Below are 23,809 nucleotides of genomic sequence, written 5' to 3'. Positions count from 1 at the left end.
CGAATGCACAGAGCAAGCAATGAATTCAGGAGGGCTTGCTTCCAAGTGAAGAGCGTTTAGGACCAGACTACCAGTAATGCAGTCATACTGATGTGTGGCTGTCTCCTGAAAACGTCCCCAAAGTGGTATAGACTGGGGCGGGCTGGGTCTCCATCTGGGCAGGCATTGAATTCCACAGGACCGGCTTTCTAGTACGTATGCTTAGAAATCCTACAGCTACATCGTTCAAAGCCAAAAGACATGGCTGCAAGGTGCAGAATTTTGAGGAATGGTGTAAACCGAAAGGCCATTTCACACATTACAGGGCAGTGGACCTGGGTTTTCCACAACGCACAACTCAGCAGATAACTTTAGCCCAATCCCTGTTCCTCGATGGATCATTTTGATGCACATTTTGATGTTACATGCATGAGCCGAAAGCCACCAGATCCCATGGTTTTCATAAACTTTCCTGCCCCACAATTCTTTGACTTATAAGGCAGTTACAGTATTTTTCCATGTATAAGAGCCCCCCCCCAATGTATAAGACATCCCTTTTTTTTTTAACCCGAAATTAAGAAATTAAGTTGTTTAGCTTGGGGGGGGGTCACCACCACCAATCGCTCACCCGCCCATCACTCGTCACAGCCACTGCCAATCACACACCTTGCCGCAGTTGCCAATTGTCTGCCCACTCGCTGCCAACAGCCCGCCCACCCACACCACAGCTGATTGCCCACATGCCTCGCCACAGCCGCCAACCACCCACCCAATTGCCGCAGCCACAGCCAATCACCAGAAGGCCTTGCCGCAGCCACCAATCACCCACCCAATCACTGCAGCCAATCTCCTGTTCACTGCTGCCACCAATCTCCTGTCCCCACTCTGCATGCACTATCCGTGTATAAGAGAACCCCCAATTTTTGCCTAATTTTTTTAGCAAAAAACATTGTCTTATACACTGAAAAATACGGTGTTTGTAAGTGGAGAGTTGAGAATAAAAGGTCAAGAGCTGGGTGGAATTAGTAGTAATATGGTCAGCTGGCAGATCTACTCCAGGCAGCGCGATCAATACGTACTTTATTAGTGAGATAGTTCTTCCATTACTAGAGGGTTTCATCTAATGCACAAGGCTGGGCAAACGACGGTCAATACCGATTTTAGTTCTCCCCCATCCTTGTAGTTTCACCACAACGTACACTTTTACCCGGCACCAAACAATTCCTGCCAAGATCTAACTGAGCTAATTGGGAGTATATAAAGAACGCTATGCCCCCAAAATAAGCCACCAGCCGATTTATTATTATTATTATTTTGCAGTCCTGCCCTCTTCTCAGGAGGATGCAAGGTGGCTGTTTCTGTTGTCATGGAAACAACAAAAAGACGTCTCCTTTGGAACAGCAGTTCAACTCCTCCACATCAGTTGCTAAACTCTCCCCGTAGCAGAAAGAGAAGCCTTGAGATGAAGATTTGCAGCTTGTGTCCGTGTGTCCAGTGCTATAAAACTCAAACACTCTATCCTGTATTTTCATCTTGCGAACCGCCCCTAGATCTTTGATGCAGGGCGGTATATAAATTCAATAAATAAAAATAAATAAATCTAGAGCAGGAGAGGGCTGTAGCGCTCAGGCCATGCTTGTGGGTTTCCCAGAGGCATCGGGTTAACAACCGTGGGAAACAGGATGCTTGACTAGATAAGTCCGTGATCTGATCCCGCAGGAATCTACTGATGTTCTTATATTCACAGCAGGGTGCATTGCGTGGCTCGTTTTTGAGAAACTGCTGATGCACACGGAGAGTGTAGTAATCCAACATGTAGCACAGACAACAATGAACAAACCCAGCCCAAATCTTCCCTCTCTCCTCTCACTCCAGTGCCATGTTTTGCTTTTACGACGCATTTTAGAAGAGGCAGCTCCACCAGGAAGGTTACTGCTTCATGCGGTAAAGTTGCTGGTGTCATTACAGGTCATGCATCATCCAAGCGGCAGTATCCCCTGGCCTTAAAACGTCCCCACTACCCAGACTGAAATGAACAGGAGCCATGCAACAACTGCACCATTTCAAAGGGACTTTCACAAGAGAACTTCCCTCAGGGGACTCTGCCCCATGTTAATTAGCGGGAGGGGGCGCCATTTAGATTTTCCACCTCAGGTGCCTAAATGACATGGGCAACGGTATCTTTTTAACTTCCATGTTTTGCAACTGAAGCTTGCTGGCTTTCGACAGAGAACAAAATGTGACAGGAAATTTTGTCAGCGTTTCTGGCTGAGAGCCCCCACCGAGATGTCTTGTGTTATATTTAGTCCATTGTGTGCAAGAAGCCAAAATATATTTTCAACATGCTCCTGCTCAGGAAGTTTTATCATGGCCAGGACTGTGCAGTCTGTCAAAGGCGGCCTGATAACATTGGGTATGGGATTAATAAATGTGATGACGGTGATTGTTTTGAAAACAGCACTAAATATAAAGTCAAATGCATTCTGCAGACAATGGAAAGAAAACCAACGGCATCCCATCATTCCCACCCACAAATTAGGCATGGTGAAATTCAATCAAATGTAACATTAAACAGTGGTTTATACGGGTAATGAATTTACCTTTATTTAATGAATGCAGAGCTGAAGTGAAGAATGTCAGATAACCAGGTGGTTGGGGCGAAGCGTTGAACTCAAAATATCCCAAAACTCCTGGCTGCAAAAACGAAACAAAAACACAAGAGAACAGATGAGAGGTGCTGCACTTATTTACAATTACAGGGAAAAACAACACAATGGGCTTTGGTTTAATTATGTAAATATTTAATCCTTGGGCATTGCTCCTCCATTGTCAATGCAGTCCTGTAGTTTGGAAGGATTGTTAAAATTTCCCATTGAGTACATATTCCTAAATGGAGACACAGAGGGTTGTTCTGACCAGAGTAGCTGCAAACTCCAAGTCCATTCAAAACGTTGTGGTGAGGAAATCCTGACTGGTTTCTGACCAACACAAACAATGGCACACACAGACAGAACTTCATCTCAGCTGGATCCCACCCCCACCTCTAAGATAATGCCTAAATTCCACCTGATTTAACTCAATGGTATCACACCTTTGAGCCTTCACTGGGTTTGACTCCCAGTACATTTCCGAGCACAATTCAAAGTGTTGGTGCTAACCTTTAAAGCCCTAAACGGCCTCGGCCCAGGATACCTGAAGAAGTGTCTCCACCCCCATCGTTCAACCCAGACACTGAGGTCCAACTCCAAGGGCCTTCTGGAGATTCAATCACTGCGAGAAGTGAGGTTACAGGGAACCAAGAAGAGGGCCTTCTTGGTAGTGGCACCCACCCTGTGGAACGCCCTCCTATCAGATGCCAAGGAAATAAGCAACTAGCTGACTTTTAGAAGACATCTGAAGGCAGCCCTGTTTATGGAAATTTTTAATGTTTGATGTTTTATTGTGTTTTTAATATTCTGTTTGGAGCTGCCCAGAGTGGCTGGGGAAACTCAACCAGATGGGCGGGGTAAGAATAATAAATTATTATTATTATTGCACCACTTCCAAGGAGAAAGGCCATAGGTCAGAAGGAAAGCATGAACACTGCATACCACAGCTTCCAGTTTCAAGTCCTGGAATTTCCAGGTAGAACTGGTCAATGGACCTAACTGAGATGATGGACAGTCACTGCCAGTCACTGTAGACTACACTGAGCTAGACTGATCAGTAGTGTGACTTGGTATATGATACTTTCCCATGTTCATAAATCACATTTCCTGAATAGATTTGTAACTCCACCTTCCAAGCAAAACACTTTGCAGGGTGGCTTACAAACTGAAGCTGCTGCCTGAAACCAGAGTTTAATCTGTGGGTGAGATGCATGCCACAACACGCAACTTGACTGCTTCTGTTTTGCTCCTCTCTTCCTCCAGCAGGGAAACAACTACGGATCATCTGGCTTAGAGTGACTGAACTGGCACTTGTTGTCTGTTTCTCTCCAGACAGCCACAATCTGGAGCCAAGGTTTTTTTTCTTGGCTTCCCAGCTGTGGTGTGTTTGCTGGTTTGGACACAATGCTCATCCAGCCACTCTGTGGCTTGACTCCCTACTGGAAGAGAGGAGGAGGAAAGTAGGAGGTTTTTGGAAGAAGACTTGTTCACTACATGTGGCTTATGGCTTAGCAATGTATTTGAACGCAGCCTAAGAATGGTATTTCAAAAAGAATGCAGACGTTCTATCTGCGAAAGGATCATGTATGTTGAGATTCAAAGCACTCAGAACAGGCAAGGAAAGAAACTTCATCCCAGAAAGTGAAGCCACAAATGTTTCTAAGAACAGAGCAGTTCTGCAGCTCATGAAAACTCAGCTCCGAAAGCCTGTAGTCCCCCTTCCTACTGCAAGCCAAGCAGGCTGGTTGAATATGCACAGTGTTGAGAAGAATTTGCTCCAAAGGCAAACAAATAATATTATCACATGCTCCAGGGCAAAGTACAGGTACTCAAAGCAACACAAATCCTGCTCAGGTGATAAGAAACCACCAGGTGACACAACCACAACCGACAGGAGATTCCATGCTGAAGCCACTTTCCAAAAAGGTGGCACCAGATTTTGTGCATGAGTGTTTTGTCTGTTTAAACATGTATAGGATGTTTACATATTTTTAACCCGAGTTAGAGACTAGGATCAGAGGGATAAAATGGGAATGAAAAGACAACAGGAATGAGCTTTAGTAGTTCACAATTATTTGCTGCTGGGAAAGGCTTTAATACTCGCTGTGATCCAAGATCAACACAGAGGCCTTCAAATATTTCCTGCTGGTTCCCCCTTGTGGCTCTAAACTTTATGTCCAACAACATCATCACGGGCAAACTTAAAAACAGTGACTTGGATTTCAAAGTGACGTGGAACTCTGTGCAGATATCCTGGGCCATCTGTGTAAGTGCATCAATCTTAAATCAGCTCATTTTTGAAAAATGACATTAAAAAAGGTCTATGGACTAGTAACTTGCGTGCAACTTCAGCTGGTATGCCCAAATGATGCAGCACAGAGTTCTGTGCTTTTCAGACGCTAGAAAGGCTTTGGGGGAAGAGGCAAGGCTGGAATCACAGACAGGGATAGAGATAAGTAAAGACTACTGCACCTACAGAGGCCCTGTGAAGCAGAGTGAAGGTTTGCTCTAACAAGGGACTCCTTGAGCTTGCTGTAGTTCCCTGTTCTTCCTCTGATGCAGCAGCCCCATCTCTAGTCCTGCTTCCCATTCTGTCCTCTGGGACACTGTGGATCTATCCCTCCCTATGCTTATAGAAAGGCCTGAGCCTGCACGGCTGTTCACACCCTGATCCCTGAAAAGGCAACGTGCAGGAAGCCAAGAGCCAAGGAGCTGACCCATCAGGCCTCCGTTCTAATGGGCCAAAAATGCTTTTAGACAAGGCTGTGCTCCCATAGGGAAAGGCATCCCTGGGGATATCAGAAAGGAAAGCAGAACCTTTTGACACACTCACTGTAGGTTCGACACCCCTCCCCACACCTGACAAGATGAAGAAGCATCAGCATCAGAGCTGTAGCTATGAATTGACCAGGTAGTAAGATCAGGGGTGGCCATGGGCTTCCAGGTGTTGTCAAACTGCAACATAGCCCCAATCAGCAATGACAGCAGCTGTAGTCCAACAACATCTGGAGGACCAAAGGTCCCCCACTCCGCTTAGATTAATTGACTTGAGGGCAGATTTGACGCCCCCCCAATGCATCCTGGTTAACAGGGTAACTATATTTTAAACTTATTTTGAAATTGTCTATGAAAGCTGAAGGTATCAGGCACCATATCATTCCCTCTTTGCTCTCACTTTGGAGAAGGGAAGGCTTATTTTAAGATGGGAAGATGCTGCAAAAGAGGCATACATGTAGCCACCTAACATCAAGGAAAATAATGTTTTCCCCCTTCAAAATGATTGTCCGTCCCCCCCCCCCCAATTTAATCAGTTGATGAAATTCATTTGATATCTTTGGAATGAAAGGATCTAAAGTTATGGGTCCTCTCTGACAACATGCTAGCACACACAGACACACACATACTGCAGATGAGATTTCTCAACACTGCTGCAGTCACTGCCAATCATCTTCAGAATTTTACCCAGGGATCAAGTCAAACAGGAAGCACTTGAAGCAGCACGTCAAAAATACGGTGGCAGAGAATGCTGGCTTCCAGTAACCTCAGAAAGTAACCAGAAGATCATCCTTGAAAGAAACACAAACCTTCCAGGAGTCATCAATGGCTAGATCAAAGAGCAGAGGCAAGTTACCTCATAATTGGAGAGAAACTGCTGAAGTTTTGATCGGGATGAGATGTAAAGCAGGGGAGTCATCACTCGGCGGACAAATTTTTCAATGTAAACAGCATTCATCGGGCCTTTGTATTCGATGGGCCCAAAGCTGGCATCGAAAAGAAAAGAAACCAAATACTGTTAAAAGTTTGAAAAGTTAAAATTGCAATTCCTAAGCTAATAGAGAAAGACCTAGGGCTGGTCAAGGCTAAGAGTGAGCATTTAAGACAAGCTTTTGCCAACCAGGTGCCTTCCAGATGTTTTGGCCAACTGTTTGCCCCAGCCAGCAAAGCTGGAGCTGATGGGAGTTGTCGTCCAAGGGCACCAGGCTGGCAAAGGTCGATTTAAGAGCTGAAAGGTCTGAGGTAGAAGTTTTAACAATAAATGTGAAATGCGGCAATTACTGCCTGAAATGTGGGTGGTCAACACTGTGGCATGGACAGAAGTTCTCTCTGCCTTGCCTGAACAGGAGCACGGGGGCCTCTAGATCTGGCTGAATCCAGAGTTAGGCCTACATTCCTGCCTACCTCTCAAAAGTGGCACCGCTACTCCCCACACCCTGATTCTAGAAGGTGGAGAGGGAAGGCGGAAGGAGCTGAACATGAACCATAATGCACAATAGTATCATATTAGGTCTTTGATTATGGCAAAGGAGACGGCCGTTACCAGCCAAGAATATGTACACGCTGGGCAAAACCAGATAAGGCAACTCAAAAGACTCTTTAAACTGGAACAAAACACATTCCGCTCACCCTGTGGCTTTGTCATCCTAATCTCGAATGGCGGTTTTATTCAACTTTTGTGTAAAGTGACTCAGCACATGCAGACATAAAGATAAATGCAAGGAATTCTAACCCGCTGCTCTGGGGCATTCTGCTACAGTTTTTGACTGACAATGCATATGGAGCAAATAGTTAGAGTGAGGCACCCCCAGCTCTACTGTCTATTGTGGAACTTTAGAGCAGGGGAGAAACAGCAAATTGTAAGCAGCATGGACAAAACAGCCATCACCAGCCTTCTGATTGTCTCATCAGATCCAGAAGCCTTCACTGTCCTTGTGCCAGCTTCCACTATAGCTAATCAGGCAACCATTTGAACCTAAATGCAATACAAGTTGCCTCACTGAGCAGCAAGTTCACCAGGTCTGGAAACCTGGCCAATGGCCCATCTAGTCCCACATCCTGTTCTCACAGTGGCCAGCCAGTTGCCCTTGGGAAGCCTCAAAGCAGGAACTCCGCACATGTGTTCCATAGCAACTGGTATTCAGAGGCAGTCTCCCTCCAGCCGCGGAGGTAGAACACAGCCATTCTGGCTGGTAGACATCGATAGCCTTAGCCTCCATGACAACGCAGGCAATGGCAATTGCAAAATGTTTTGAAAGACCGTGGATCTCTGAGCATGCAATTGCTCTCTCGATAACCCCTCAAAGCTTCCATTTTGCAAACAGAACCGTTCAGCTGCAGTTCTAGCTGACTGCTCTTCTAAGCTAAGCTAACCAAACTGGATGCTTGGAGGCAATAAATGCCAAAGAGCAGAGGGATAGGGAACTGATGGTGATAAGGAACTCGGATCTGTGCAGAGATCCTATTTCCTGCTGCTCTCCCCTTCCAATAGTCTGTCTTCTGATCAACAGAAACAATCTCCATATCATTTCCCAAGTTTCCCACTGTACTCATAAGGCCTAATGTCTTTTTAAATTAGTGCTTAGATATTGGAAAGGCTTCAGATTATGAATTAGAAACCACAATTCCATCACCATGGATGCCTGATTATATGCCTCACAGCAGAACATCACATTCTATTTAGCAAGAAACTGAATTACCAAAGGAAAGGACTGTACAACCTTAACTTAGAACACGTATACAGAGGGGAACTTTCCTGACTTGATGGCAAAACGACACACCCCAGCTCCGTACCTCCAGCAAACCTGACAAACAAGAACATCCTTTAACTCATGAAGCAAAACAAGATTCCTTGAATCTCAGTAGCTGATTTTCATGAGGCATTAGGAAGGAGCAGACAGGATTTGGTCAGGGGTGCTAACCACGCTTAGCAGGAGACAGAGATCTGCTCTGAGCAGAACCTGCTGCCCGGCCCCAGTGATTCCTATGAGCAATGTAAGTTTGAAAACTGGTTCTCAGAGGAACTTAACCAACAAGGCAACCAGCCGATAAAGGCTTGCCACAGTTAACAAGTTCTGACTCTCAAAGAGCACTTAAAAGCCTTACCTCCGATGGTACAAATATATAACCGGAAAGTAAAAGAAATGTTTCTGTTTCCTGCATTTCCCTTGGTTCCACCAGCAGTTGATCGCCACAAACAGCACCTGCAAAAGGGCCGGGGTGAGGGGGGTGGAGAGAGTAAATACAAATGTTTGGCACAACCCGTAAATCACTTCTTGAGGCAAGCACAGAAGTCAGCAAACTTCAAGGCCAGAGGCTTGATTGATACACTGCAAGGAGGACAAGTGCAACCATGGAGAACGCAGTCCAATCACAAGTGGCCTAAGTCTTTCCCTAGCTGCTGGCTATACCTTTACTAGGAGGGGTTATAGCTGTACTGGGGAGCTGCAGACACGATTTAAGGGTAGATAGCCATGTGAATTTAAAGCAAACTACAATTCCCAAAATCTACCCAAGAATGGATTTACTTCCATTTTTCTTGTCATAAAAGAGACCGCCATCTCTCCACTCCCTTTGGCATATTCAACCAAATCCCTGTCAGGGGCAACTTGTCTGTGAATCCCAGTTACTCACAAGTGACGAGAGTGCCGCTGCACTTAGGTTCTGCTTGTGGGCATCTAGTTGGCCACGGTGAGAATAGAATGCCAGACTAGAATGAATTTTGGTCTGATCAAGCAGAGCTCTTCATAGGTTCTTAAATTAGTACAGGGAAAAGTGCAGGTGCTTGGCACAAAAAATGCACATCCTGCAGATCATTATGTAGGTCAAATCAAATATTGATTGTTTAGCCAAGCGCTTTCTCCAAATCATACAATAAAAATGGTACTCCTCTCAAAATTTAATTAAAAGAAACTGATAGCATAATCTGCTGTGGTATCGAATCCACTGGTGTATCTAATGTCTTTTACAACGATAAAATGAAAAACCGTAACACTATTAACTAGGACACTCACTACAAAAAAAAAGGATCAAACTCGTTCACAATTCAACTCAGTGCTTCAACGAGGTCAACAGTCTCCTGTCTTTGGTCTGATCCACATACTCACATTCTTCATTTACCTGCTAGCCCAACAGATTTTAACTGAATCCTGATTTTACAGCTTTAACTGATTTTTTATTGTCGTTATATTGTGCTCCATGTGCACCACTTAAGAGATGGAGTAATTAAGCAGTATATAAAGGTAAAGGTAAAGGTCCCCTGACCATTAGGTCCAGTCGTGACCGACTCTGGGGTTGTGCGCTCATCTCGCTCTATAGGCCGAGGGAGCCAGCGTTTGTCCGCAGACAGCAGACAGCTTCCAGGTCATGTGGCCAGCATGATGAAGCCGCTTCTGGCGAACCAGAGCAGCACACGGAAATGCCGTTTACCTTCCCACCAGAGCGCTACCTATTTATCTACTTGCATTTTGACGTGCTTTTGAACTACTAGGTTGGCAGGAGCAGGGACATGCGCAATGGGAGCTCACCCCGTCATGGTGATTCGAACCGCCGACCTTCTGATCAGCAAGTCCTAGGCTCTGTGGTTTAACCCACAGTTGTCACCCGCGTCCCTTAAGCAGTATATAAATGATATTAAATAAACACATCTAAATCATGCTGGCAAACAGTCCTATGGGAATTCAGCCCATTCCTTCTTAATAAATGAAACCACAAATAGAACCCTAGTTGTGTCAGTCTCTTTTCTCCCCCAACCACTTTACTATAAATTTCTGTCAAGGGCAATTCCAAATTGACAGGGTTTTTGCAGAGTAGAGGAGCCATTGCTAGCATGTACAGCCCTGCCATTTTCAGGGACCTCATGCTCAGTTTGAAATTAGCAGGACATCAGAGTGCCTCTCTCCAAACAACTCTGACGAACAAGAAAAGTAACTTAAAGCAACAGCTGCGTCCCTTCCTGCCCAATCCGCCTTACCTGGTCTGCCAAACTGCTTGCCACTTTCTCAATCTCTTCCCTCACTGCAACAGACTGCCCGCACCACGGAGCGTAGAAAAAAAAGAGGGTGATTTCCGAATCTTGGCGGATGTCCTCTGCACGATCCAGCTGCCCAAGGAAAAGATCGCAGACTGGAGATGTTGAAGAGAAGAAGCTGACTGGAAGCTTTGCTGGCATTGTCACATCTTTTGCGCGGCTATTTGGGGGAGGAAGAGAGATGCATGAGCATATGTCAGGTATCATGGGCGTGCAAATGTTAAGATCAACAGAACTTCACATTCTCTCGCTTGGTCAGTTGGCAAAAGCTAAAAAGCAGCATAGGGACATGCTTCCAGAACTGCAGCATAAACCAGTTACTCTGGATCAGCAGTTGCCTTCTTATGCAGTTGCACCCAGCAGAACTAGTATTCTGAGCCATGACACCTCTGATTCTGAAGGAAGTATACAGCCTCTGTGAACAGCAGCCATTGGTAGCCCTATCCTCTGTGACTTTACAGCACTCTTAAAACCACCATCACCTCATCTTGTGCCAGTGAATTCCATTATGTGCTATATGAAAAATTACTTTCTTTCCCCTGTCCCATTCAAGCAGGCCTCTCAGTGATAGCACCTAGACTTTGGAATGCCCTCTCTCAAGTGATTCGTGAGGTGGAGACCGTAAGGACCTTTAAATGCCTTTTAAAAACTTATATCCTGGACTCTTTGTAAATTATTATTTATTTTGTACACTGCTCAGTTTTATTTGTGAGATATAGCTGAGTTTTGCTTTTATCTTGTTTCTAGGAAATCTTATTGGATACTGTTACCGATATGTTTTTTTGCTTTTACGTAAACTGCGTAGAGATTTTTACTATATTAAGCAGCATAAAATGTTTGTAAGCAAAGGAGGGTCAGAGGAAAAAAAAAGAGTACTTCTTCATACTGGATTGTCCTCAGGCCCAGCATATGGGAATGGCCACTTTGGAAAGCAGGATACTGGGCCAAATAGGCCTTTGGTCTGATTTGGCAGCATTCTCTTTATGTTTACTGTAGTTCTACTCAGTGGGAATTTGAATTTAACTGAGTTTTGATGTTATAAGCTGTGGGAAAAGGGTTGCCTTCCAGTTCTTCTGCACACTGCAGTTTGATGGGAAAAGGCTGCACTTGCAAATTACTCACAGGCTCTTCTGAGGGTGAAGGGCTGAGTGGGAGATGAATACACAACCCCACAGCATGGCCTCATAGCAGCTCCCATTAGCTTTAAAAGAGAAGTCCAGCTGTGTTTCTCAACCCTGAGGCTCCTGCTGCATTACAACAATTAGAAATGCATAATCATACCACCTAATTGTTGTTGTCGCTCTTTTAAGTCCTCTGTTCTAGAGAACTGTATTATGTTTCTATGGATCACATTTTTATCCAGTCCCATTTCTTGCTGTTCACTGACATCAAATAAGACATTTCAAAATGCATTGTGGGGTTTTTTTTTTATCCTACTGAAACCCTTTTCTGAACAAAGTACATGTGAACAGTTCTCATGGCTGCAAACATGATTACGGAAAAAGATGCAGGGCCTGAAACAAGAGCTGCCAACATTTTCGTGCAGTCCTGGCTACCTGAAACCCTCACGCCTGATGCCTTGTACACTAGTCAAAATCAAAACTAGGGACACGTCAAGTGTTACGTGGACACAAAACCGGACTTGCTTCTTATGTGTACACTCCTTGTGGCTTCCTGTTCAAGGTTTCTGCACCACACGCTTGCTTGTAAATATTCTTTTGCCACATTCATATGTTAGATTTTTACATGCACATGAAGATCAATTCACAAGCACATGTTAAAAATGTAAGGACTGAAAGAGCCTTGAATAACATTACCAAACTTCCAAACCCCAAGCAATAGCTTTTAATACGTGAACCAGATACCACAGATCACACACTGCAAGTTCCATAGCACTTCAAATGCAATAGGAGAAATTTCATGTAGCATGTGACCGAATGTCAAGTGATGGCACAATGTGCAATGTAAATGCATCTATGAGTTGCAGAACGGTTGGAGGAGGGAAGGAAAGACCCAACGAAGAGTAAAAAAAGACAGATAGCAGTAGTAACTAATTCATTATAGACAAATTAAAGGTAAAGGTAAAGGGACCCCTGACCATTAGGTCCAGTCGTGGTCGACTCTGGGGTTGCGGCGCTCATCTCGCTTTATTGGCCGAGGGAGCCGATGTACAGCTTCCGGGTCATGTGGCCAGCATGACTACGCCGCTTCTGGCAAACCAGAGCAGCGCACGGAAACGCCGTTTACCTTCCCACCAGAGCAGTGCCTATTTATCTACTTGCACTTTGACGTGCTTTCGAACTGCTAGGTTGGCAGGAGCTGGGACCGAGCAACGGGAGATCACTCCATTGCGGGGATTTGAACCACCGACCTTCCGATTGGCAAGTCCTAGGCTCTGTGGTTTAACCCACAGTGCCACCCGCATCCCTTTTCTGTAGACAAATTACACAGTAGCTAATCCATGTCAAAGGAACTGGCTTGATGAAACCAACAGGACAGCGGTTTTTTCCAAACAGGTGACAAATGAATGCAGGACAAACCTATCAACAGCTGCTAGCCATGACAGCTAAATGGAGCCCCCATGTACTCAGGCAGTATACCTCTCAATGTCAGATCCTGGGACCAATCAGTGAGGGAAGACCGTCACTTTACTGCCATGCTTTCTGGGGGCAGGGGCTTACCAAAGGCATCTGACTGACTGTTGTTGCAAATGGGGTACTGAATTAGATGCAATTAGATTTCATTAAGGGACGCAGGTGGCGCTGTGGGTTAAAGCCTCAGTGCCTAGGACTTGCCGATCGAAAGGTCGGCGGTTCGAATCCCTGCGGCGGGGTGCGCTCCCGCTGCTCGGTCCCAGCGCCTGCCAACCTATCAGTTCGAAAGCACCTCCGGGTGCAAGTAGATAAATAGGGACCACTTACCAGCGGGAAGGTAAACGGCGTTTCCGTGTGCAGCTCTGGCTCGCCAGAGCAGCGATGTCACGCTGGCCACGTGACCCGGAAGTGTCTCCGGATAGCGCTGGCCCCTGGCCTCTTAAGTGAGATGGGCGCACAACCCCAGAGTCTGTCAAGACTGGCCCGTATGGGCAGGGGTACCTTTACCTTACTAGATTTCATTAGGGCTCTTTAAAAAAAAAAAGATTAGATACAATCCTGGTGGCCAGGTCAATCAGGAGCTGTTAACCATGATCCCTAAAGAAGGCAATCTATCCTGGGGGGGGGGGCTCGAGGGTTTTTTTTTGGGGGGGGGGCGACGACCACGATGACAAACAACAGGAAAGGGCTGTTGCCTTAAGCTCTACCTAGAAGATTATGTAGGAAGTTCCTTATACAGAGTCAGACCATTGGCCCCGTCTAGCTCAGTAATGTCCACACAGACTGGCAGCAGCTCTCCAGCATTTCAGACCTGCTTGGGCCAGGACCCAGGACATTCTGCCTGCAAAACAGATGCCCTACCCACCAAGCTGCAGCATGGATGGTCCTCTGAATGGCCCCAACACCCAGCGCTCTGCTTATGCCCAGGGATGCTCTGGCAGTTGCTGCTTGGATGGGCGGGAGAGAGAAGAGAGACCCGGTCCACGGACAGCCCCTTCCTCCTCTTCCCCACACGACCCAACTGCACTTCAATAATAATAATAATAATAATAATAATAATAATAATAATAATAATAATAATAAATACCACCCCTCTCTTTCGCAGGTGAAGCCACTCGGGAGAAGCTGCCACTCCCTTCCACCCCAACACCTCATCAGCTTGCTGGGGCAAGTGATTCGGATTAAACCTGCTTGGACTCCTGCACTTTGTGCAAGGGGAGGCTTTGCATTTTGCACCCCCACGCATTTCCAGATGCCCCCCAACACACCTGGGCATGGGCAGAAAAGCCCAACCTGAGCCCCCCCCTCCTCAGGTGCGCCTTGGCTTACCTGCAGGTGACTTTGAGGGCGACCAGGAAAGCGCAGCTCAGCACCACCGCGGCGCCGCACAGGACCTCGGGCCGCCGGGCCATGCGGGAAGCGCCGAGCCACCGGGGCTGCGGCTTCTTCTCCTTCTCTTCCTCCTCCTCCTTCTCCTCCTCCTGCTGGTGTTGCGGAGCCTCGGGAGGCGCTGAGGGAAGGCCGGAGTCAGGTCCGGGTCCTCCGCATGCCGACATGCCCTCCTCCCTTCCGCGCCGTCCCTCCCGGCCGGGGCCTTGCCTGCCCGCCCGCCCGGCCTAGGCGGGGCCCAGCGGAGCCCCTCACGCTCGCACACGTCGCTCGGCGGCCGGAGCTAGAGGCGCCTCCGCCGCCGCCACGTCTCCCCGCCCCGCCAACCAGCCGGCCGGCCGCGAAGGTGGGGACGGGGAGGAGGCGCGCGAGGCCTACGCTCCGGCCTCCCCCTCAGGTGGCGGAGCTCCTCGCGCAGGCCCGCCATGAGCCGCGGGGAGAGCGCGGGCTCCGTCGGCCGGGTTCGAAGCGAGGGCGGCGGCGCGGCGGGGGTCTCCCGAGGCGGGCCATGGCGAGGAGGCCTGGCTCCTTTCCTAGGCCTCGGGCTCTTCCAGGAAGGACTGCCGGCGGCTGTTCCCTCACACGGCGCAGGGCTACCCCCGTGTGGGAATTCGCTTCCACTTCAAATAAAAATAAATATATTGATCGTTATGTTCCGTTTTTGGCACGCCGGCTCTGGCCCGCAAAGGCCTCGCTGCCTGAGGGTGGAGGGACAAGATGGCGCCGCTCTTGTTCCGTGCAAAGGGCAGACGAATATGGCTGGCCCTTCAACCTCCCTTCAGTGCTGACCCCGGGCTAAGTTAGGGGGCGCAGGCCAGGTACATTTGGGCACGCCCAACCCTGCTATCTAAGGGTGTAAAGAGCAGCCTTGCTGGATCAGGTCCATCCAACCCAGCACCCTATTCTCACAGGGGCCACCAAGATGTCTGTGGGAAGCCAGGATTCCAGCCCAAGAGCTCCTTCCCTCTCCTGTGATTTTGGAAACATTTATGGCCTCCAGCAAAATCATTCAAAAGCTTTTGAATTCTGGTGCTGGAGGAGACTCTTGAGAGTCCCATGGACTGCAAGAAGATCAAACCTCTCCATTCTTAAGGAAATCAGCCCTGAGTGCTCACTGGAAGGACAGATCCTGAAGCTGAGGCTCCAAGACTTTGGCCACCTCATGAGAAGAGAAGACTCCCTGGAAAAGACCCTGATCCTGGGAAAGATGGAGGGCACAAGATGAAGGGGATGACAGAGGACAAGATGGTTGGACAGTGTTCTCGAAGCTACAGACATGAGTCTGACCAAACTGCGGGAGGCAGTAGAAGACAGGAGTGCCTGGCGTGCTCTGGTCCATGGGGTCATGAAGAGTCGGACACGACTAAACAACAACAACAACAACATGGCCTCCAGCTGTTGGAGGCACAGCATAGCTAGCCATCACAGCTAGTGGTAGCCCTTAGTAGCCCTCTCCTCCATGAATCTGCGTAATCCTCCTTTAAAGCCATCCCAAGTTGGTGGCCGTCTCTTGTCACCTGTGGGGAGCGAGTTTTAATTCTGCTCTGCCTGAAAGACACTTTTTGCCGCAGCAAGAGTATGTGATACTGGCTGGCTATGCTTGGTTTAACCATGAAGGAATTTTGTCAGTTCATGGTCTCTGGCAAATCTGCACTGGAAGTTCCCCTACACGGGGCTACAACACACACCAAAAAATCCCAAGCTTTCCTCCTTGCTCACTACGCTTGATCTGGAAGTGGGTACATTAAGCACAGACACACATTGAGCTTTGTTGCATTGCAAGGCTATTCTCATTGCTTCTGTTTTCTGCCCCACATCCAGAGTGCTTTGTACAAATTCTAGGATGGCAGCAAAAGGAGCTAACCTATCTTTCCTTTTACCAAATCGGACCGTTGGGTCCATTTAGCTCAGTATGGTCTACACCGGCAGCAGCTTTCTCCCATGCTAAAATCTGGAACCTGTAGGTCAAGTAGATGCTCTACCACCAAGCTATGACCCCCACACCATTCTAGCTACTGCACTAAAGGGTTTTCCTAGCCTATTTGACGGGGGCTTGTATCCTATAGCACTCTTGAGGCAGGCTGTAATAAAGATTACAACCCACCACTATTAAAAACTTTCCCAAATGTTTTCTTAGTGCTGCTCAGATGTGCTTACAGGTAGGGGCGGTCTGAACGTGCACACCGGAAAGAAACCTAAAAAGTGCAGAGCAGGAAAACCTTGGGATGCCATCAACAATCAAACATTGTGCACCAAGGGGACTTTGGGTCAGCACTGGGGATCGTAGGATAACCAGGTGTCTGCTGCAAGGGTGCGCAGCTTGGCTATATTATGTCTTGGTGTGAATTTAGCAGGAAGTCCACAGTAGAAAATGCTGCTGTGGGAAGAAATGAGCTCGTTTAGCAAACATGCCTTGGATCAGGAACAGGGAATGTACTACACCTCTCACCACTACGTATGTTGCACTACAACTTCCATCCCCTTTGATCACTGGTCATGCTGGTTAGAGTGGGGAGTCGAGAGCATCTGGGAGGTTCCCCATCCCATGTGGGATTAAGAGCGTGGAGATGACAGCTTGCACTCTACCTCAGAAATGCACATATGCATATATTCTACTCTGTTAACATAAAACCGGGAAGTTTGTCTGTGTGTCCAGAATGGCCTCTCTTACCCCTTTTGCTATAGGGCTAATATTAACGATCCTTCAGGAGTCTGAAGATACGTTTAGGAAGAGACTTTATGTAAAGTTATCTTTATTACAGGCAATATTGGTCCATACAATACACAATACTGACATACAAGTGGAATCTTTCAAAATCATCATTTAAACAGCAAAGACCAAGAAACAGAATTTTTAACTACTTGATTTTCAAAAAAAAGTAATACGTGTCTCTCTTCCAAGATCCTTTTCAGCAAGTTATATTGAAACATACAAATAGAGAAAAATACCCCATTCAACATATATTGTAGTTAAATGGTTATTTTGCTTTAAATCTTTTAATAAGAAAATCCTTTTATTATAGCAACCTACATAGAGATAAATAGCAAACTTGTTTTAAACAAATCCTCTCCATTAAAACATCTGAAGAATTTTATCCATCATTTTCTTCTGAGCCCAAAACATCTGTTTTTAGAAGCTTACCTTAAAAAGTTTTCAGCTGAAGGACCAACACTAGGGGCTTTCTAGGCATTACAATACCACTTCAATACCCTTCCCGTTATTTTCCAACTTTCTTCTGTCCAACAGAAGGCGAATAAGCACGTAAGACTTCAGGTTGTGTTTTTATTATAACTTCACCATTCTGTTTCATGAGAGCACAGACAGACCTGCCGACTCCCCCCCTACACATCTACTACATTTTGTTCTTCAGGAGGAACAATACAGGCCAATAAAAGCAGAAAAAATCTGCAGCTTCTGTCACATGCTTTTGATTATTGTCAAATTCTGATTTTATGCTTCCTTCTGGCAACACAAATGCATTGTTATAGTGTTAGTTTAAATCTTTAAACAAAAAACTATATTTTCCAAAGTCATTATCATTTGGAGCAATCAAGTGATCTTTTCTGGCTTTGCTCAGCTTCATTCTTAGAACGTGTCTCCGTTCTTCCCATTCACGGAGCTCAGCAGGTCCATGTGCAAATTTACAGTTGTTTCCCTCCACACAAGTACCAGCCATATATCTGTTTAAAAGAAAGAAGTGCCAAAGGCAATGAGCAAAACGTACTATACCCACAATGCTGGCTCAAGACATTTTGCAGCATAAAGCAGAGCACTGGATGTCCCTCCTCACCAGCAGGCGAGACCCAACCCCTCAAGAGTCTTGGTGTTACCATCAATTCCTGTCTTCACCCAGCCCCCTAAATCCTGTCATGTGAAGCACCCTGCTTCACGGCACAGCCACCCCCGTGCAAACATGCAATTTAAAAGACTGGGTGGGGTTGCATACTTGACCTGGATGGCAGTGATGGGGAGCCTACAGCCTTCCAGAAGATGTGGGGACTTCAGATCTCACCAGCCCAAGCTATAATTCAGCCAATATTTACCTGCAGAGCCACAGGTTCCCCAGCCCCTGGTGAATGGGCCTTAGATTCTGAGAATTTCAGCTTCCAACAGCATATAAAGCCCCTGTTCTCCCAGGGCTAGCTGCAGGTGTCAGCCCCCCACCCCAAACTAATCCAGATAACCTATGTGACCACAGGTACTTTTTGGTCTCTGCCAATAACTAAAGGGGGGGTTGGGGGGGACAACTGTCTTGTATTTTGTCCATTAAAAAAAGGGGGGGGAAGGAATCCAAGACTAATAGTATTCCTGCTACCAAAAAATTGTTGGGAGAAACTGGACATGCAGAGAAAGGGATTAATTTCTTTCATGAGCAGAAATCACCGAAAGTATGAGATAAATAAACAGATGCAAGGTCAGCGTAGCCACTTGCTATGGCAGCGGCCCAGCGCTGACTACAGAAGTGATGAAAGCACATCAGCAAATTAGTGCCGGGGTCTTGTGCTCTGTGTCTGTGTCAGGGTCGGTCTTGAGAAGTGAGTCGGAGTCGCTTGAGCAATCAGATTCCCCCAAAAATGTAACCCGGTGTACAAACTGGTAGGAGTGCTGATGAACAGAGAAGAGAGAGCCCTGCTAGGTACAGTTTTTTGAATGCTTCAGTGTTAAGTCAGGAAGTGCTCGTGTCACAGAGAAGGTGTTACCCATCGCACATGAAATACCCAACAGTGATAGCTGAGCAACTTCATTCCATATACAAAGAGCAGCAATAAAAGCCTTTTTGCAGGTACAAAACATCACAATGAGAAATGGCCTCTTCCCTCCTCTTCGGTTGTAGGGAAGGTGCTTATAACCATGTAACAAAATGGATCAACAACCAGACATCTATTGTGTACAAAACTGGAAACTTTGACTCTACTGCAGAGGTGAGGACGCTCATAAGAGACCAACTTCCATCATCGCCAACTATTGGCCAAGCTGGTTAGATCAAACGGGAGTTGATGCCCAGCAACATCTGGAGGGCTGCAGCTTCTCTGCCCCAATTAGTAGTAGTAATAATAATAATAATAATAATTTATTATTTATACCCTGCCCATCTGGCTGGGTTGCCCCAGCCACTCTGGGCGGCTCCCAACAGAATATTAAAAACATGATAAAACATCAAACATTAAAAACTTCCCTAAATAGGGTTGCCTTCAGATGTCTTCTAAAATCAGATAGTTGTTTATTTCCTCAACATCTGATGGGAGGGCGTTCCACAGGGCGGGTGGCACTACCAAGAAGCCCCTCTGCCTGGTTCCCTGCAACCTCGCTTCTCACAGGGAGGGAACCGCCAGAAGGCCCTCGGCACTGGACCTCAGTTGAACGATGGGGTGGAACCCCAACTCAACCACTGGCTTTGTGTCGAGATGAATACCAAAGAGTCAACATGCACCTACCTATCACAAATGCTGAAATAGCCAGTTGGAAAGCGATGCTGCCAGCAGTTTTGGTCATCTTCTGTGTGGAATACTTTCTCTTTATGCTTTTCTGAGGAGATGTGGCCTTGCCATTGTTTCTCACTGTTACAGTTCTTCCCACACATCCAGCAATGGAAGTCCACCTGGTTAAAAAACGCAAGGGTGAGCCACCGCAGGAGGACAAGGCACGGTATGTAAATCTGGTTAACCTGAGCAACTGATGGCATTTCTCTGGGCATGTCCCGTGGAGCTTTGAAAGTAAGATTGTAGCAGGAAAGGAACAATTATTGTCCCCCTGACAGACCAGTAGGCCTGTTCTTTGCCAGCTCTAGTCAAGGTCGGGCTGGTGGCAGGACAGGGGAAACGGAGCACACTGTCTGAACAAGCTTAGCAGTACACATGTAACAATGGTGTCCACTGCTTTAAGCTTGCAGTGACACCTGAGGATATGTGTGTGTGACTTCCCTCAACCTGAAATTAAATATATGATGGGCCTACTGTCGCCTAAGGTTCCTCGTCTCTTACCGTAACTTCAGCATAATCTGTTGGCATGTGAATTTGCTTCCCATTTTCCTTGTTCGCTTGAGCAGCTGGGTCCTCCCCTTTTTCTGGCTTTTGGCTTTTCAGCCACATTTCATACAACTGCTCCATGTCTTGAACTAAGTGAGAACAGAGCTAAATTAAGTTTGCAGCAATTAAGTTAAGAGTAAGTAAACTGAAGGGACGCAGATGGCGCTGTGGGTTAAACCACAGAGCCTAGGACTTGCCGATCAGAAGGTCGGCGGTTCGAATCCCCGCGACGGGGTGAGCTCCCGTTGCTCGGTCCCTGCTCCTGCCAACCTAGCAGTTCAAAAGCACGTCAAAGTGCAAGTAGATACCGTATTTTTTGCTCTATAAGACTCACTTTTCCCTCCTAAAAGGTAAGGGGAAATGTGTGTGTGTCTTATGGAGCGAATACAGGCTGCGCAGCTATCACAGAGCAGCAAGAGGGATTGCTGCTTTCACTGCGCAGCGATTCCTCTTGCTGTTCTGGCTTCTGAGATTCAGAACATTTTTTTTCTTGTTTTCCTCCTCCAAAAACTAGGTGCATCTTGTGGTCTGGTGCGTCTTATAGAACAAAAAATACAGAAAACAGGTACCGCTCTGGCAGGAAGGTAAACGGCGTTTCCGTGCGCTGCTCTGGTTTGCCAGAAGCAGCTTAGTCATGCTGGCCACATGACCCGGAAGCTGTACGCCGGCTCCCTTGGCCAATAAAGCAAGATGAGCGCCGCAACCCCAGAGTCGGCCACGACTGGACCTAATGGTCAGGGGTCCCTTTACCTTTACCTAAGTAAACTGAACAGGCCAATGCTATGAATATGTCATGGACTCACTGAAAAGGAACAAAGTCCAGATCTTTTATTATGGTGGCATACTTCTCAGGGGAGCAGACGTAGCTCAGTGGTACAGCATCTGCCCTGAAGGCAGAAGATCCCAGGTCCAATCCCTGGGATCTCCAGATTGGACTGGGAGAGACTCCAGCCTGGAATCTCATAGAGCTGCTGCCAGTCAGAGCTGGATGGACCAATGTTCTGACTCAAGACAGCTTCCTGTGTTTCATGGCTTTTCTTCTGGGCAAACTTTGGTTTGGAAAACAAGTCACGGGGACTCAGACATTATCTAGGTCACCTACTGGAGGAGGTAGGAAGAAACAGGGAATGCCTGGCATGGCCATCTTGGAATGGAAGTAACTAAGGAACTTCCAGCTGCACTGCCTCTCTTTCAGCCCACTTTGCTCCCACCAAACATGGCTCACACTGGCAGGCACAGAAGAGCCCATTCATACAGAGGCGTTTAAATTTTACTTCCAAGTGAGCTAACCCAACGCAAAACAAAAACAGAAAAAAACACTTTCCGAAAACATCTTACAAGACACAATCTTCTGGGATCCGAGCAAGAATGTCGTATGTGCAGGATTTGACATGCTCTGCTCTTTGCATAGTTAAAACACATGCACACAAGATGCGACTTATCTTCACATGGAAAAAGCGAGGGGTTATGCAAGAAACTGCTACCAACGCTCTTGAGAATCAGTTTTCACCAACTTTTTTTAAAAAAAATAAAAGATTTTAGTTCTCATGGGTGTAAAATGGGCGCTGAGTGTACCCAACGGCATACCCAGAGATGGTTTGCACGGTTATCTAAGAGATTTGTGGAAGGGTTCACACAGAGATTGTAGAGTATCACTACTATGTAAAAGTCTAATGCAGTCCCAGTCAGATAAAATGGCAGGTGACATCTATTCCGTCATTTTTTTCCTCCACTAGCTTGCCTCAACCCCTAAATCTGCATGCTTCAGTTTCGCATTGCTTGCTGAAACATTCTAGGATTTGATAAAGTCAAAATACCAACAACATTAACGCAGCATGCCAATTAACTTGCACAGGTGTATAAGGCGAATAACCTAAAGCAGAGTTTGGAAACTGGGTTTATGTGGCATTGAAACGGGACTTATCCAGCCTAACTCGCAGACTGTCCTAATCCTATGGATCTGGGCACAGACATAATAAAATCAAGGCAGATAACAAGGAAAACCCATACCTGAGAGCAGGCAAAGGGATCAAAATGCTAACAGGTGTACAGTGTGCTTTCCTGCATTGTTTAAGTTTACTTACTGCCGTTCTCCTTCATATAAGTCCACATTTCTCGCTCTTCATGACTGTGAGCAAAGGAGCAGTTTCCGACATACTGACATTTCTTGCCCGATGCAATATGATTGCACAGCTAGATAAGGAAGAAATAAGCTGCTCTCAGAGAAGCTGCATTCTGCATGAGGAACAATTTGAAGTCTCTCTCATTCTCTCTCTCTCTCTCTCTCTCTCACACACACACACACACACACACACTTCCACTTTGCAGAAGATGATACTAGGTGCAACACCTATTTGTATAAATTGGTATTGGAGGAACACCTGAGTTTGGTGGATTGTGCCCATCCCTTTTACTGATTTTTAGAAAATCAACAGAGCAACCTTAACATAAAGTAATGTCTGGAATCTTCCAGTTCACTTTCTGCAGACAGCAAATGCAGTGAAGGGGTTAAAAAAAATGTTAAGCTTTGGGAAAACCTGGGTTCAACCACCCATTTAGCCATAAAACTGGTTGGAATGACCTGGCACCAGACACCAATCTCACAGCGTTGTTGTAAAGACAAAATGGGACACACCTCACCCCCTTGTATATTACCCTGAGCTGCTTGGAGGAAAGGAAGGATGAAAATTCTTGGCATGACCTTCGTGGTCCAGCATTTTATTTTATTTTTAATGCTTACAGCCATGGAACACTTTAACACAAAAGTACAAGATCAACTTCTTCCCACAGATTGTGTAAAAGAGCCAACTCTGGATTTTCTGTCTCCAAACGAGTAATGCTAGCACTATGAGGAACACAAAAAAGCCAAGCCCAGATTTTAAAGACATGCTCACATCAAACTGCAAAGGCACTTGCTTCTTTGTAGGAAGTGGGCGGATCGTATTCCACTTCTTACGCTCGTTCGACATCACCAGCATCACCCGGCGATCTTTGGTCCATCTGTAAAAGGACAGGGGAAAAACTGAAATTGCACAGCATGGCTGTGGCAGAAGGAAGCTCACACCAGGACTTTAGACCCAAACAGTTCCTACAATATAGCTATCTTCAACCTTTGCAGACCCAGGACCCACTTTTAAACCAAACATTCATTGGGGGACCCATTTCCTAATATGTTATCGTATATTTGCAAGGTGCTGCTATCGTGACCCACCGTGGATCAGGCTGCAACCCACCAGCTGAAGACCAGCTCTATAATACATGCTCTTTTTTTTCCATTTTTTTTTTACACAAGGGATGACAAATTGGTTTCCCAGACATTGTTCAATTCCCATCAGCCCCAGACAGCATAGTCACTAGTCTGGGATGAT

At 46.5% G+C, this 23,809-nt stretch overlaps 2 protein-coding genes across 3 annotated transcripts in view; both read right to left on the bottom strand.

The window, feature by feature from the left end:
- The window catches only part of TXNDC11 (thioredoxin domain containing 11), a 40,016-nt gene extending 24,899 nt beyond the window's left edge, over window positions 1-15,117 (bottom strand). Inside the window, exons 1-5 of the mRNA XM_083711385.1 lie at window positions 14,355-15,117; window positions 10,375-10,591; window positions 8,508-8,605; window positions 6,259-6,388; window positions 2,580-2,673 (exon numbers count right to left, since the gene is read on the bottom strand). Of these exons, the coding sequence (XP_083567511.1) occupies window positions 2,580-2,673; window positions 6,259-6,388; window positions 8,508-8,605; window positions 10,375-10,591; window positions 14,355-14,581 (766 nt within the window). The 5' untranslated portion in view covers window positions 14,582-15,117. The remainder of the gene's footprint in view (window positions 1-2,579; window positions 2,674-6,258; window positions 6,389-8,507; window positions 8,606-10,374; window positions 10,592-14,354) is intronic.
- Window positions 15,118-17,150: 2,033 nt separating this feature from the next.
- Window positions 17,151-23,809, bottom strand: part of ZC3H7A (zinc finger CCCH-type containing 7A) — a 32,113-nt gene continuing 25,454 nt past the window's right edge. For both annotated transcript variants that reach the window (XM_083711369.1, XM_083711370.1), the window contains 5 exons: window positions 23,336-23,441; window positions 22,526-22,634; window positions 20,397-20,530; window positions 19,851-20,014; window positions 17,151-18,095 (listed from right to left, as the gene is read on the bottom strand). In XM_083711369.1, the coding sequence (XP_083567495.1) occupies window positions 17,906-18,095; window positions 19,851-20,014; window positions 20,397-20,530; window positions 22,526-22,634; window positions 23,336-23,441 (703 nt within the window). In that variant the 3' untranslated portion in view covers window positions 17,151-17,905. The remainder of the gene's footprint in view (window positions 18,096-19,850; window positions 20,015-20,396; window positions 20,531-22,525; window positions 22,635-23,335; window positions 23,442-23,809) is intronic.

The sequence above is a fragment of the Podarcis gaigeae genome, assembly GCF_964106915.1.
Source record: "Podarcis gaigeae genome assembly, chromosome: 14".
Taxonomy (NCBI): domain Eukaryota; kingdom Metazoa; phylum Chordata; class Lepidosauria; order Squamata; family Lacertidae; genus Podarcis; species Podarcis gaigeae.
The sequence above is the reverse complement of the archived record's forward strand: the minus strand, read 5'-3'. Positions and strand labels throughout refer to the sequence as shown.